Source organism: Podarcis filfolensis (genome assembly GCF_964270895.1).
Source record: "Podarcis filfolensis genome assembly, chromosome: 8".
NCBI classification, from domain to species: domain Eukaryota; kingdom Metazoa; phylum Chordata; class Lepidosauria; order Squamata; family Lacertidae; genus Podarcis; species Podarcis filfolensis.
In genome coordinates this window covers 16,605,008-16,620,333 of record NC_139611.1, presented here as the reverse complement: position 1 = coordinate 16,620,333, position 15,326 = coordinate 16,605,008, and the positions used below count along the sequence as shown (strand labels likewise).

The following is a 15,326-nucleotide window of genomic DNA, read 5'->3' as shown; positions in this document are numbered from 1 at the left end:
TTAAGCTAACAAAATTAAAACCACAGCAAAGGTCCACTGTCACATGACGCAAAGCTCTGGAAGTCATAAGGCTTCCTATGTTTATACATCTGTTGTTTTCAGAAGCGCCTGCAAACAAAACAACATAGGCAGTTCTTTCCCAGAATCTGGGCATTGTCCAAAGGTATGTTTCGTGAACAATGTTCTGTGCAGGAGAAAGAACACTTGGCATTGTTTGAATGGAGAGGAATTCTTTCTTTCCTCGTGCCACCGGTTTTACGCAATTTTGTTGTTTAGTCGTGTCTGACTCTTTGTGACCCCATGGACCAGAGCACACCAGGCACTCCTGTCTTCCACTGCTTCCCGCAGCTTGGTCAAACTCATGTTCGTAGCTTCGAGAACACGGTCCAACCATCTCGTCCTCTGTCGTCCCCTTCTCCTTATGCCCTCAATCTTTCCCAACATCAGGGTCTTTTCCAGGAAGTCTTCTTTTCTCATGAGGTGGCCAAAGTATTGGAGCCTCAGCTTCACGATCTGTCCTTCCAGTGAGCACTCAGGGCTGATTTCCTTCAGAATGGATCGGTTTGATCTTCTTGCAGTCCATGGGACTCTCAAGAGTCTCCTCCAGCACCATAATTCAAAAGTATCAATTCTTCGGCGATCAGCCTTCTTTATGGTCCAGCTCTCACTTCCATACATCACTACTGGGAAAACCATAGCTTTAACTATATGGACCTTTGTCAGCAAGGTGATGTCTCTGCTTTTTAAGATGCTGTCTAGGTTTGTCATCGCTTTTCTCCCAAGAAGCAGGCATCTTTTAATTTTGTGACTGCTGTCACCATCTGCAGTGATCATGGAGCCCAAGAAAGTAAAATCTCTCACTGCCTCCATTTCTTCCCCTTCTATTTGCCAGGAGGTGATGGGACCAGTGGCCATGATCTTAGTTTTTTTGATATTGAGCTTCAGACCATATTTTGCGCTCTCCTCTTTCACCCTCATTAAAAGGTTCTTTAATTCCTCCTCACTTTCTGCCATCAAGGTTGTGTCCTCTGCATTTCTGACCCAACCACACACAATCAAAGCACATTACAGGAATGATATAAGGCACGCCAGAGAAATGGAAAGCAATGCATTTATTTTGCAACAGTGAAAATGCTAGGATGTTTTAAACACTGCCGTGTGCTTGCATGTAGAGTAATGGGATGGAGCAGTCTGGATGAGTATGTAGTACGTAAAAGGCCCCAGGTTAAATTCACCAGCATCTCTAAGTGGGGCTGGGAAGGTCCTTGTGCCTGAAATCCTGGAGAACTGCTGCCACCCAGTGTGGGTAATATTGAGCTCAAGGGACCAGTTGTCTAACTCAGTATAAGACAGCTTTCTAGGTCTTAAGGGAAAGGTTTCAGCTCAGTGTCAGTGCATCTACTTTGCACATAGAAGGTTCAATCCCTGGCAGCTGGGAGTGTCTCCTACCTGAAAGCCCAGAGAGCAGCCAGTGTAGACGGTAGTGAACTAGACGGATAAATGGTCCTACTTGGTATAATGTACAATATGTGTCGTCATGTTCCTTATGTAACAAACACAACCAGGAATAAGGCCCACAGAAATATAAATTATATAAAAATATCAATATATTTATAATGTATATAATGTATAGTGATAGATAGATAGATGAATGAGCTGGTAGAGCATGAGACTCTTAATCACAGGGTTGTGGGTTTGAACCCCACGCTGGGCAAAAGATTCTTGCATTGCAGGAGGTTGCACTAGATGACCCTTGGGGATCCCTTCCAACCTTACAATCCTATGATTCTGTGATCTGTAATGTACTTCAGAATACAAACAATGTATAAGTAGTTGTTCTGTAGTATAATTCTTCATTGCCTTATTTTTATGGGGGTTTTTTGAAGCACGTTTCAAGTATGTTTCTATCTGTGGGTCTTAACTGTTGGCTCAATATAAGGCAACTTCGTATATCATAAGGGAAAGTCTCAGCGGTAGACTTGCTTTAAACACAGAGGATTCCTAGTTCATCATTTAAGTGTTTCCCATCCCTTTCCCCAGAATTCACCCTGTGAACAAACTTGAACTCGGCTAGCTGCCTTGATTGGACTCCCATCTTAGGTTCAGATGTTGATGGGGAACTCAAACGAGGGCCTCATCTGCACTATGCATTTGAAGCAGCATCATACCACTCCAAACAGCCATGGCTTCCTCCACAAAGAATCCTGGGAACTGTAGTTTGTTAAGGGTGCTGAGATTTGTTAGGAGGTCCCATTCCCCTCATAGAACTACAGTTCCCAGAGTTCCCTGGGAAAGGGGTATAGGTTGTTAAGCCACTCTGTGAGGGGAATAGGGGGGGTCTGTCTTGCCAACTACAGCTCCCAGTATTCTTTGGGGAAGCCATGAGTGTTTAAAGTGGTGTCATAGTGCTTTAAATGTATAGTGCAGATGGGAGCAAGCGAGGGGGAGGGAATAAGGTGTATACAGTTCTTTTTCCCCTTAAAAATTCTTTTAGGGGTACTCTCATTTTCCTACTCATATTGAACTACTGCCCCTCAATGAGGCCAAACTTAGATTCACAAAATGTTTAGGGGGCATGCGTACCCTGCGTCCCCCCTAGAAAAAGCACCGTAATGTCAAAAGAATACTAACTTCAGTGGACTTTGAATACCAAGGATCTGAGTACAAATTGCCAACTGCTTTACCATACAAATCGTACGGCTCAGATCCAAAGGTCTTTGCAATCCAAAAATGAAGAGCAAACAACGAAACACAGCATCTGATTTATACAGAGACGCACAAATACACTACAAACGTGACTAAGTTTTTAAAAAAAATAAAAATTTGATGACAGCTCTAATTAGGTTAGATTGTGGTCATGATAGAAAGAAGTGAGGCTGGAAGTGATTTGATCTATTTTAACGGCTGAGAACAGATTTCTTTTCACCCAGAGACTTGTTTAATTGTTCAGTCACATTAGTATTTTAAAAGCATTTCCTTCCTTAGAGGTGCAAAAAAATGCTCTATTTTTTGTGATTAGCATAAATATCAAACCTGCTGATTATTCGTTTTATGTGTGTGAACACCAGAGGCAGCCTAACAATTGCTATTTATTTATTTTTTAAAAAAAGAAAACAAAAAATGGAAATAAAGGGTTGGATCCAGTGCTTGTCCTATTCAGAGCAAGCCTGTTGAGATTAAGTTAGTCATGCTAACTCCTCTGAGTAGGACTAATGTTCAATACAACCCAGTGCAAAGAAATGGGAACTATTTATTTTCTTTTTTAAGAAAGTTTGTAAAGCAGGAATAGAGTATCTGTTGCCCTCCAAATGTTGTTGGATTCCAACAACATGTGCTGACTGTGGCTGGTGGGGAGTTGCAGCCCAGAACAGCCCTCGAGGGCAGCAGGTTGGTGTGGGGAGTCCTGGCTCTAGAGGGCCAGATATTCTGATCCCAGAATAAAGCATCTCCTCCTCTCCCTGTGTTTCAGATGGTCTGGCACCATGCTCAGTTTGAGCCCCTCTTCCACATGCTCAGCGGCCCAGAGTCCTACGTCTTCACCTGTGTCAACCAGACAGCCGAGCAGCAGGAGTTGGAGGACGAGCAGCGGAGGCTCTGTGATGTCCAGCCCTTCCTGCCGGTCCTGCGGCTTGTGGCCCGTGAAGGCGACCGAGCTAAGAAGCTGATCAACTCTCAGATCAGTCTCCTCATCGGCAAAGGTGAGGCCCAACCTTGAGGGGTGGTAACTGGGGTTGGATTAACCCAGCCTTGCTCTGCCTGCCGCCTTCCAGGTGGTTTGGACTATGACTCCCATCAGCCCCTGGTGCCAGGGCCTTCAAATCCCATCAGCCCTTGGTGCCAGGGCCTTCAAATCCCATCAGCCCCTGGTGCCAGGGCCTTCAAATCCCATCAGCCCTTGGTGCCAGGGCATTCAAATCCCATCAGCCCCTGGTGCCAGGGCCTTCAAATCCCATCAGCAACTGGTGCCAGGGCATTCAAATCCCATCAGCCCCTAGTGTTTTGGACTCCCATCAGCTAATTCGTTCTGGAGGTCTGTTCTTAACCCGAAACTGTTCTTAACTTGAAGCACCACTTTAGCTAATGGGGCCTCCCGCTGCCGCTGCACAATTTCTGTTCTCCTCCTGAAGCAAAGTTCTTAACCCGAGGTCCTATTTCTGGGGTAGCGGAGTCTGTAACCTGAAGCGCCTGTAACCCGAGGTATCACTGTATAGTTTAATCTTCACAACAACCGTGTGAGGGAGTTCAGGCCAAGAGAAGGTGACCCCCCCCCCCAGTGAGCTGTATGGCTGAGTGTTAGGAGACACCGATGTGAGAGCACTTTCAAAAGTTGCTCCATCCCATCCGTTGTTTTGGTTACCCCTTTCTGAACCTTTTTCCAATTCTATGATTTGTCTGAAAACAGAGGGGTTAGGGCAGTGGAAGCAGACCCCCTGCAAAGCTTAAAAACAACATATTAACTCATTCTGCATGCCTGCTTTGTAGTTTGTTTTCCTCTTTTAGTTTTCATCTGTTGTTATAATTGGTCTTCGTTTTATATACATTATGAAATGAAATAAAAAATATTTACAAGAACAACAACTTAGAACTCTAAGAATTCCAATTCCAAAATCATTTCAGTTTATGACTCTTCTATGGGTGCTGGCCATCCATTTTTAAGCACCCCCCCCAATGCTTTCATAAGGACTGGAAACTTAAAGTTGAGAAATATTTAAAAGATGCCATTCTTATATTAGAGTGATGGCGTTGCCTGGTTCTACACCACAGATGGCATCCCCCACACTCAAAAAACTATTATTATTGGTTTTATTTAAAAATATATATATCTTGGGATTTACTATTGTCAGGCCTCCACGAGTTTGATGCCTTGTCCGACCCAGAAGTGAATGATTTCCGCACCAAAATGCACCAGTTCTGTGAGGAGAGAGTGACCAGGCGGCAGCAGCTGAGCTGGAAAGCCTGGATGGAGTATAGCTTCCCTGTGCAACTTGAACCCTCGTCCAGCAGTCTCGGAAGAAAGAGCCCCCTCCAAGTCCCCAACAAGAACATCTTTGTCAATGTCAAATTCGAGTCTGGAGGGGTAAATCCACAAGCCTTTTCAATCTGAGCAACTTTTTTTTACTTTAAAAAAAATAAATACTCGTATGCATGCAGCTTTTGCAGTTTGCACGAGGACAGATCTCTGCCCTCAAAGAGCTTACAGTATAAGATTTGGCATAAGAGGAAACAGAGAGGGGGGGGAAGCAAGGCGTAAACAGTGAGGAAAATGTGCTTCCTATGTCATACGTGGTCAGGCATCTGTTTTTGCATGCAGAAGGTCCCAGGTTCAATCCCCAGCATCTCCAGGTTGGGCTGGGAGAGACTCCCTGTATGGAATCTATAGATTAGCATAGATAACACTGACCTAGATGGAGTCTGTCTTGCATAATGGCATAAGTCAGTTTTATTATTATCATATTTATTTGTTAGTAACTTTACAAAGAAAGAAAAGCCTCTCAGAGCAACTTAGCATGATAAAATGCAACAGTAAATAACAATTAAAATCAGAAAATATAAAACAATGTATAAAATATGGGTAGATAGGGCTGTCTATAAGATAATCATAAGATTATTGTTTTCATTTTGTACTTATTTTTATTATGTGTTTAGTGTTTTCAATATTGTAATTTTATGTTGTGATCTGCCTTGAGATCTATGGATGAAGGGCAGTATACAAATTAATTAATATTACTACTAATATAGCCATGGCATTTTACTGAGAACCATGAGGACTAGAGTCTTAATTTTTTTTTGCAGGGCAATAGGCCATAACTCCCTGGGAGAGCAGCTCCCTGTGTTTTGCTCATTATATTTCCTTCCCTGCAGGAAAGTTTCACCTTCCAGATCTCTCCCAAGGAATTCCCCGTGACACTGATGAGCTACGCTGTCAAGAAGCAAGCCACAATTTTTCGGCACCAGAGAATGAATAGCCCAGAGGAATACGCCCTGCAGGTTAACGGGAAATGTGAATATCTGTACGGGAACTACCCTCTGTACCAGTTCCAGGTGTGTGCTCCCCTCTCCCACCTTTCATCTCACTGACTAGCTGGGAAAGGACAGAGAAGGCAAAGGATATTAGTTCCCTGAGCAGAATGGGCTTTTCTTTTTCTTGGAGGACCCTGTTTCGGAAGCCACTGGGCCAGACCAGTGGTCTATTTAGCTCTGTACTGTGTACAGAGACTCTGCATACTTTCCCAGCCCTATCTGGCGATGCCAGGGATCGAACAGAGGACGTCTTGCACACAAGGCAGATGCTATATCACTGAGCTACAACCCCTCCCTTAAGACCTAGGAACATAGGAAGCTGCCTTTTACTATTGGTCCATTGAGCTCAGTGCAATTTACATGGACTGGCAGCAGCTCTCTAGGATTTAATATAGGAAACTTTCCTAGCCCCACTTGGCCTGCCTTTAAAAATATACATGTCCAGTTTATTTTATTTTTATAGCAAGCCAAGCCTCTGATTTATTCCTATATTCTATCTATTTTTAAAATTTATTTTGACATGTACATGCTGCTTTGCCCTTCACACAGCTTAAAAATTGCATGCCACAGTGATCACAAGGAGAACCATTTAGTTCACTGGGGGACACCAGGAAGGAGACCATAGAGAGGAGTGCAAGCTCTTTCTGTGCTATGGATACCAATGCACACGTACCCATCATTCTCCATCATTCTGTCATTTCAGGAGTGGGGTAGTGGATTGGAATTCAGCGTTTTTCTCATATGGGCTAGAAATGTGGTGGTTGTTTTATATATATATATATATATTCATATATTCATATATTCATATATTCTCTCATATATATATATTCTCAGGATTTTATACTTACTATATCTTTTCTCTGAGAACATATCGGCAATCTGGGCCTCCCACCCTGACTTGGCCCCCGTTCCCAATTCCTGTAGCCTTGCACTCCTTTTCTCCTCTCATACATTTAGCGTTTTGAGCTCCTGCTATATGTGCTAATGTCCTTTGATCCATTCCTGCAGTACATCCGTGACTGTTTGCACCGCGGCCTCCTGCCACATCTCACAATGGTGCACTCCACTTCCATCATGGCTCTGTGGGAAGAACAAACCAATGGGATCGCTCACCCCTCAAAAGCGTCCCCCAAACCTCCTCCTGTCCCCAAGAAAAAGGTAAGCTGTGATAAATAAATAAACAAATGAGAAAGGCATGTCCAGACACTGTGGTTTTCCCCAGTCTTTGAAACGGAACGTGGAAAGTTTGTAGTCCATATGACGTTTTCACAGGCCCTGGAGTACCTGGGTTTAATTTTTTTTGTACGTCTCCCTCCCACCCTCACTTGTAGAAATGATACAGTGTTTGCAGGAAGTTTTGAAGCTTCGACCTGCCTCACAGGGTAGTTGTTAGGTTAAAGAAAATCATTGTAAGCTAGGAGTGGCGGAAGCTCAGTCCTGGGTACTGAATGCGGCCCTCCATGCCTCAGCATGTGGCCCTCAGACCTCTTCCCAGGCCACACCTCCCTCCTTGCCCGCATCTCTCTTGGGTATACCTGGAGTCAGTTCTTGAACTCTGACAATGTGTCTTTCTTGCCTTGATGGAAGGCCGGGGGGGGGGGAGAGAAACCAGCTGACTCCACAAAAGTAAAATTCACAGTTATTGCTCAACCCACTTTTGCCTCTGGCCCTGTCCCACCACTGGGGTGCGGCCCCCAGAAACTTGCCCAGGAGAATGTGGCCCCTGGACGACAAAAGTTTTCCCACCGCCTCCTGTAAGCCATCCTGTGATAGCTCGACGGAAGGGTTGGGGTAGCGATCTGAATAATAATTAAGTCTGGACAGAATAACGGAAATTAAATATATCTCAATGCTTGGTGTATAGCTTTTCCAACTTAGCTAACTAAATTGGCTGATGGTTGCCTCCTATGCTTTAGTGGTGATATTTACCTCTCTCCCTTTTCTCCCCGCACCCCAACCCCACACGCTAGCCCAACTCCATCTCTCTGTGGTCACTTGAGCAGCCTTACTATATCGACTTGGTGCAGGGCAGTAAGGTGAATGCTGATGAACGGATGAAGGTACTCTCCCCACCCCCACCCCCTTTCTTTCTTTCTTTATTTCTGCTGGACTTTCTGTGGCTGCTTTTCCTCTTCCTGCCTTGTTGTTTACTGCTTGTTTAAAAAATGCTGAGATCAAAAGGCAGAAGTCATGTGCTGACTTCTCCTCCCAGCCACCACCAGCCTACATGAGACTTTTTCATTCAGCTCTTAAGTCGGTGTCAGTGGCTTCACACTACAGGAAAGGGGAGGGTTGTTGATCAGCATTCTGCAGGAGGAGAGTTCTTAGAAATTTCTGGCTGCGTGGGAGATCACTGGTTTTTGGGGTTGTTGTTTTTTTAAATGTGCTCCTGCATGATACAAAGCCAAAAAAAAAAAGACCAAAGAAAGTAACCCACAAAAGCTGATACCTTCATAGTTGTAGAAATTTGGCTCTGCAAGGTCCAGGGAAGGCTGGAACTTTGCTTCTTGAAGGTGCCACCTTTCTGCTAGCTGGGAGGGTTGTAGTTCTTTTTATTAGGTTTGAAGAGCAGTCAAAAATGACCTTATGATGACGATGATGATCTAATGTATTTATATCCCATCTTCCTCCAAGGCTGGGATTCAAAGTGGCTACCAACGTTTAAAACGACATTACACAATACATAGGAATAAAACCAAACTAGCTAGCTGAAAACATTAATTAAAATACATCAGAACACATCTAAAACCAGCAGTTAAAACCCAGTTTGCCCATTGATCAGCATTGCTTGCACCTTACTGTACAAAGGCCAGCCTGAATAGGAACCTGCAACCTGAAGTACTATTGTTTATTTATGTAGGGTTTTGTTCAGCTTAAGTTAGAGTAGACCCATTGGACTGCATGTGCGAAAGTTAGGCATGGCCATTAATGTCATTGGATCTGCTTTGAGTAGGATGACACAACCGGTTGTTACTTATTTATTTCCATTTCTATAAAACATAGGCAGCTGCTTTGTCCGGAATCAGGCTGTTAGTTCTACTAGCTCAGTGCTGTCTACACTGGCTGGCAGCAGCTCTCCAAGGTTTCAGGCAGGAGGTCTCTCCCAGCCCTACTTGGGAGCTGGGGATTGAACCTCAGACCTTCTGCATGTAAGCAGATGCTCTGCCTACTGAGCTACTACAGTCTGTCCCCATGTTGAAGCGATTAACAACCAAAACATAATCATATAACATAGCAGTGATTCCAACGTTGCAGTGTGTTGGACTACATGACCCTTGGGGTTTTTTGTATTTCTTCTGGGAGCCCGACCTCATGCCATTGACTGGCAGTCAGCACCACTATAGAGCAATATGTTCATTGGGTTTTGCCAGCAGCAACTCAGCTGAAATGCAGGTGTCTCCCCCTGCCCTGTTTACTAAGCAACAGAGACCGATTTGTGTCGTTTTCCTTTGTCCCCTCTTTTCTCTACCTGTTACCTTTTGAAGCGCACATGGGTTGAGCGCATGGCGCACGCATGCACAGAGCTGTGAGGTTGGATGGCTTTGCTCACCCTTGTCCTGCATCTCCCTTTCTCAGCTGGTGGTCCAGGCGGGCCTGTACCACGGCCACGAGATGCTGTGCAAGATGGTGTCCAGCTCTGAAGTCAACGTCTGTTCAGAGCCCGTGTGGGGGCAGAGGCTTGAATTCGAGATTAACGTCTGCGACCTACCTCGCATGGCCCGGCTGTGCCTGGCACTCTACGCCGTGGTGGAGAAAGCCAAGAAGGCAAGGTCTACCAAGAAGAAGTCAAAGAAAGCCGTAAGTCCCTCCTAGGGTTCACTGCATTGGCCTGGATATACCCTATGCAACCAAACGAGGTGGTGCAGTCTTGCAGTGGCAGGGTGGAATGTACCACTTCTCTGCTGGTTGTGTGTGAGAGATTCCTCCTCTTAAAAACACCCTGCAAATAGAAATCTAGACCAGCAGGGGAAACCTGTTTCCCTGATGCGTTCGCTTTCTTCTTGCAATAGATTTTTTTTTTTAAAATGTAAGAACCTTCCCAAAATGGTGTATTTCTTCCTTCAGTCACTGTCTGAAACTGTTAATTCTACGCTACGTCTTCAAGATTCTTTCCACTTCCATCCTGTGGAGGTCTTAGAATTGGGGAGCCATAAACCATGTGGATGAGGGAGATGAGGGTGAAGCAGATCAATTTCTCCAAAGTGTGGCTCGGGTTGTTTACAACCTGGGTCTGTTATCTATGTTAGGACACAGCAATCACTTTAAAGTGTGATAGCATCCCCCAAAGGATGTGGCTGGGTGGGGCTGAGTAGCTATAGATGGGCAGGGGGTGATTCAGTGGATGTTTGTTGTTGCCCTTCACTGAATTCCCCCCTCCCCCCCTTCCTGCTTCTCTCTCTGTACTCCTTTATCTCCATCTTTAAAACACTGGCTTATAAGCCTTGTCTGAAATCCTAGTCTAACGTTTGATCATAGGTTCCATATCCTTGATCTAAATGATTGCCCATAGGTAGTTAGCAAGATAGATACTTAGCTAGATAGCAAGATAGCTAGGAAGTTAGTTAGTTAGATATCTAGCTAGATAATAGATAGAAAGTTAGCTATCTTATCTAGCAAGATAGCTAAATAGACAGAAGGTTAGTTAGGTAGGTAGCAAGAAAGACAGAGAACAATATAGCTACCAGTATACTGTATAAAGCTAGCTAGCTAGCTAGCTAGCTAGGAAGCAATATACAAAGTTAACTACCTAGGTGGGAAACTAGCTAGTTAGCAGATAGATAGAAAGTTAGTATGTTAGCTAGCAAGATAGATAAGATAGGTAGCCTTATTGGTGCCACTGATCTTTTTGACATCTAGGTTCACAATACAGGCTTAATATGCAGCAAAGTCAGTCCTCACCCCCACTGCTTCAAATCACACTTGCATTCTGTTATACACATCAGTGGAGCGGGATATTTTTCCAAGTTGCCACTTCCCATCCACACCAGTGGTTGGAGAGGGAGTGTGGATGTCTTCATATGACTTCCATTGTCAAAGACCACGTTTCTTAAGTAACTAACAGGACAGATGTGGATCGGGGCATTTACAAACCAGTGGGAGCAACACTGGATGGAAAGTGAGCAGAACTGTGTACACAGCCTTAAATGAAAAAGTGTGTAGGTTTTTTGAGAGTTGCAAATTCCTTACGAACAAAAATCCAGCAAGAACAAGCTTACAGGAACTGTGCAGGCAGCTTGAGCCCTAGGACTGCATCATGCTCTGCTGAGTCATGCTGCAGCTATTCTCTGTTGCTTCCTCGGAAGATGCTGAGTCATTCACTTCTTGGACCATCTCCACCAAAGATCTCATCATTTAGGGCTTGGTCAGGAGCCAGGCCTTCTGCTGTTTTCGCTGAGTGACTCTTAAGAAGGTTTAGAAGTTGAAAGAAGGGAGGCAGTTAGAAGTAGAGAGGTGAGGCATTCTTTCTGGGTATTTATTTTCTTGGATATGTGCTGGAAGCGAGCATTGCGAAAGAAAACGGAGGAGGGTGTTTGCAGCCAGATTAATCCCTCGGCCCTGTTTACTCTGCAAATGTTTGTTTGCTTGCTTGTTTTGTTTTTAAAAAAGACCAGTTGAAGCAGTTCTAACTGTCCCCCTTCCAAGGCTAATAGACTGAGCTGCAACTTTCTAATGACAAAAGCACACAGGAGTCAGAGGGAATCTAAACAAACAAGTTCAAGACCCAGTAGCAGTTCTGAGTGGATGTGAAAATGTGAGCCCTGCTTTTCAATGAATGCATTGTATGGGCAGCTTACCAACTCCTACAAAAGCCAACCCCACCCTTGAAAAAAATATAAATATATAAAACACAGTACAACTAAAAAATAAATCAGTAGCTAAAGTGCTTTTGTTTTTATTCTTCTTCTTCTTCTTCTTCTTCTTAATAATAATAATAATAATAATAATAATAATTTATTATTTATACCCCGCCCATCTGGCTGGGCTTCCCCAACTACTCTGTGTGGCTTCCAACAAAATATTAAAATACAGTAATACATCAAACATTAAAAGCTTCCCTAAACAGGGCTGCCTTCAGATGTCTTCTAAATGTCTGCTAGTTGTTCTCTTTGACATCTGGTAGGAGGGTGTTCGACAGGGCGGGTGCCACTACCGAGAAGGCCCTCTGCCTGGTTCCCTGTAACTAGGCTTCTTGCAGTGAGGGAACTGCCAGAAGGCCCTTGGTGCTGGACCTCAGTGTCCGGGTAGAACGATGGGGGTGGAGACGCTCCTTCAGATATACTGGACCAAGGCTGTTTAGGGCTTTAAAGATCAGCACCAGCACTTTGAATTGTGCTCAGAAACGTACTGGGAGCCAATGTAGGTCTTTCAAGACCGGTGTTATGTGGTCTCGGCTGCTCCCAGTCACCAGTCTAGCTGCCGCATTCTGGATTAGTTGTAGTTTCCGGGTCACCTTCAAAGGTAGCCCCACATAGAGCGCATTGCAGTAGTCCAAGTGGGAGATAACCAGAGCATGCACCACTCTGGCGAGGCAGTCCATGGGCAGATAGAGTCTCAGCTTACATACCAGATTGAGCTGGTAAACAGCTGCCCTGGACACAGAATTGACCTGCACCTCCATGGACAACTGCGAGTCCAAAATGACTCCCAGGCTGCGCACCTGGTCCTTCAGGGGCACAGTTACCCCATTCAGGACCAGGGAGTCCTCCACACCCGCCTACCTCCTGTCCCCCCAAAACAGTACTTCTGTCTTGTCAGGATTCAATCTCAATCTGTTAGCTGCCATCCATCCTCCAACCACCTCCAGACACTCACACAGGACCTTCACTGGTTCTGATTTGAAAGAGAGGTAGAGCTGGGTATCATCCGCATATTGATGGACACCCAGCCCAAACCCCCTGATGATCTCTCCCAGCAGCTGCATGTAGATGTTGAAAAGCATAGGGGAGAGGACAGAACCCTGAGGCACCCCACAAGTGAGAGCCTAGGGGTCTGAACACTCATCCCCCACCACCACTTTATGAACACGGCCCAGGAGGAAGGAGTGGAACCATTGCATAACAGTGCCCCCAGCTCCCAGCCCCTCTAGACGGTCCAGAAGGATGTTATGGTCGATGGTATCAGACACCGCTGAGAGATCCAGCAGAACTAGGAAACAGCTCTCACCTTTGTCCCTAGCCCTTCAGGGTTTTAAAAATCTGCTTTGGCCCTCCTACTGACTCTTGAACTTGTTTGTTTTCATTTTTAAAAAAGCCACTTTGGGCTCTGGTGAGCTACTGGGTTTTGAATTTTTTCTCTGTGTTTTTTTAAAGAAAGCAGACAAGTTCAAGACCTAGTAGCATACCAGAGCCAAAAAAAGCAGCTTTAATAAAGAGTGGAGTGGGTAATTGGATCTGATCAGTGGGCCCAATCCTTTTCTCCCCTTCTTACAGGCCATGTTTGATGGGTGGGCAGGACCACCCACCTGTCCATCACCTGATGTCACAGAGGCATCAGGTGACATTTTTTCCTGGTGCACACTGCTTTGAAGGCCTGACTATCAGCTGATTGCCAGGCCTTCAAAGCAGCATTGCACCGGGAAAATATGTCACCTAATAAAGGTAAAAGGTAAAGGACCCCTGGACAGTTAAGTCCAGTCAAAGGCAACTCTGGGGTGCGGCGCTCATTTCGCTTCAGGCCAAGGGAGCCAGTGTTTGTCAATAGGCAGCCTTCTGAGTCATGTGGCCAGCATGACTAAACCGCTTCTTGCGCAACGGGACACCGTGACGAGTGCCAGAGTGCATGGAAATGCCGCTCACCTTTCCGCCACAGTGGTACTTATTTATCTACTTGCACTGGTATGCTTTCGAACTACTAGGTTTGCAGAAACTGGGACAGAGCAACAGGAGCTCACCCTGTCGCACAAATTTGAACCACCAACCTTCCGATCAGCAAGCCCAAGAGGCTCAGTGGTTTAGACCACAGCGCCACCGGGAAAGCAGGTCATCTAATGTCTCTAAAGCACTGCAGACAGATTTTTGCAAGCGCTGCAGATGAGCTGATCTTCGGTCCTTTACAAATAGCTATGGGCATGCTGCACCCTGCACCATGCAAGGGTATATGGCCAGTGGGCATGGCTTGATCACAGTCATTGAATGTTACTCCTGCTGCGTGGACCTGACCCACTAAATCTTCATCACCCTCCCTGCAGGACTGCCCAATTGCCTGGGTGAACATCATGCTGTTTGACTACCAAGACCAGTTGAAAACTGGAGAGTGCTGCCTGCCAATGTGGTCATCGTTTCCAGGTACGTAAGGCAGCTCCCTAATATTAGTGTTGTTTTCATCCTGGGTGATAGAATATATGGGACAGGGACGTAACTCAAAGATAGAACATCAGCTTGGAATGCGGAAGGCTCCAAGTTCAATCTTCAATGGCAGCTCTCTCTCCCTCTCTCTTTCTGTGTGTGTGTGTGTATGTGTGTGTGTGCGTGTGTGTGTGTGTGAGAGAGAGAGCAGGGGTGGGGAAAACCCTGGAGAGCTGCTGCTAATCAGTGCAGACAGTGCTTAGCTCAATGGACCGGTTGGGCTGAAAATTATTTGCTTTATGTCTTACACACGGCATGATTGTAAAAAGACAACCACCACCTGAAAGCGGTTTACGAAAAAGGATAAAGCGATGAAATTGCCCATATGAAAAATTAACAACAATACTTTTAAGACCTCTGAAAAGCTAAAATAACAGTAAGCTAAAAACAGAATTAAAAAAACGTTTTTAGCAGACTCTGAAAAGAGGTACTTCTGCCTGATATCAATAGGCAGGGAGTTCCAAAGTGTAGGTGCTGCCACACTTAAAAAAATAAATGAGGCAGCTTCCTATGTTCCTCTGATTGTGACTTAGCTGAGTATCACAACGTATGGCATTCATGTTCCGTTCTTGCCAAATCATTGGCCACTAGGGGGCGCCACGTTTCTTAGGGAGCCTCATCCTTTCTTTCCAGATGAGAAAGGAGAGCTACTGAACCCAACGGGCACCGTCCGGACCAACCCCAATACAGAAAGTGCTGCAGCCTTGGTCATCCGCTTCCCTGGCATTTCGCTGTACCCGGTCTACTACCCATCCTTTGAACAGGTAAGAAGGTGGGGGTTTGCACCCCTGCCGCTGCCCAGTTAAGTCTGCTTTCTGGGTCAATGGAAAAAATGGCCACCTCCATTCAGTCTTAAGAGGGGTCCGCCTCCCATTACTGAGTGTGGAATCCCATTTTCATGTAGGGCTGCCAGTTCGGCTGATTTATTAGGCTTGCATTTTTGTTGGTGTATTTCATAAT

General features: G+C 45.2%; 1 protein-coding gene across 6 annotated transcripts in view; it reads left to right on the top strand.

The window, feature by feature from the left end:
• The window catches only part of PIK3CD (phosphatidylinositol-4,5-bisphosphate 3-kinase catalytic subunit delta), a 47,132-nt gene that overhangs the window by 15,786 nt on the left and 16,020 nt on the right, over nucleotides 1-15,326 (top strand). For all 6 annotated transcript variants that reach the window (XR_014551618.1, XM_083628549.1, XM_083628552.1 and 3 more), the window contains 8 exons: nucleotides 3,470-3,698; nucleotides 4,845-5,077; nucleotides 5,863-6,042; nucleotides 7,030-7,179; nucleotides 7,992-8,081; nucleotides 9,598-9,819; nucleotides 14,210-14,306; nucleotides 15,000-15,130. Coding sequence is in view for 5 of the 6 variants with exons in the window: in XM_083628549.1 (XP_083484675.1) it covers nucleotides 3,470-3,698; nucleotides 4,845-5,077; nucleotides 5,863-6,042; nucleotides 7,030-7,179; nucleotides 7,992-8,081; nucleotides 9,598-9,819; nucleotides 14,210-14,306; nucleotides 15,000-15,130 (1,332 nt within the window). In the remaining variant the exon portion in view is untranslated. The remainder of the gene's footprint in view (nucleotides 1-3,469; nucleotides 3,699-4,844; nucleotides 5,078-5,862; nucleotides 6,043-7,029; nucleotides 7,180-7,991; nucleotides 8,082-9,597; nucleotides 9,820-14,209; nucleotides 14,307-14,999; nucleotides 15,131-15,326) is intronic.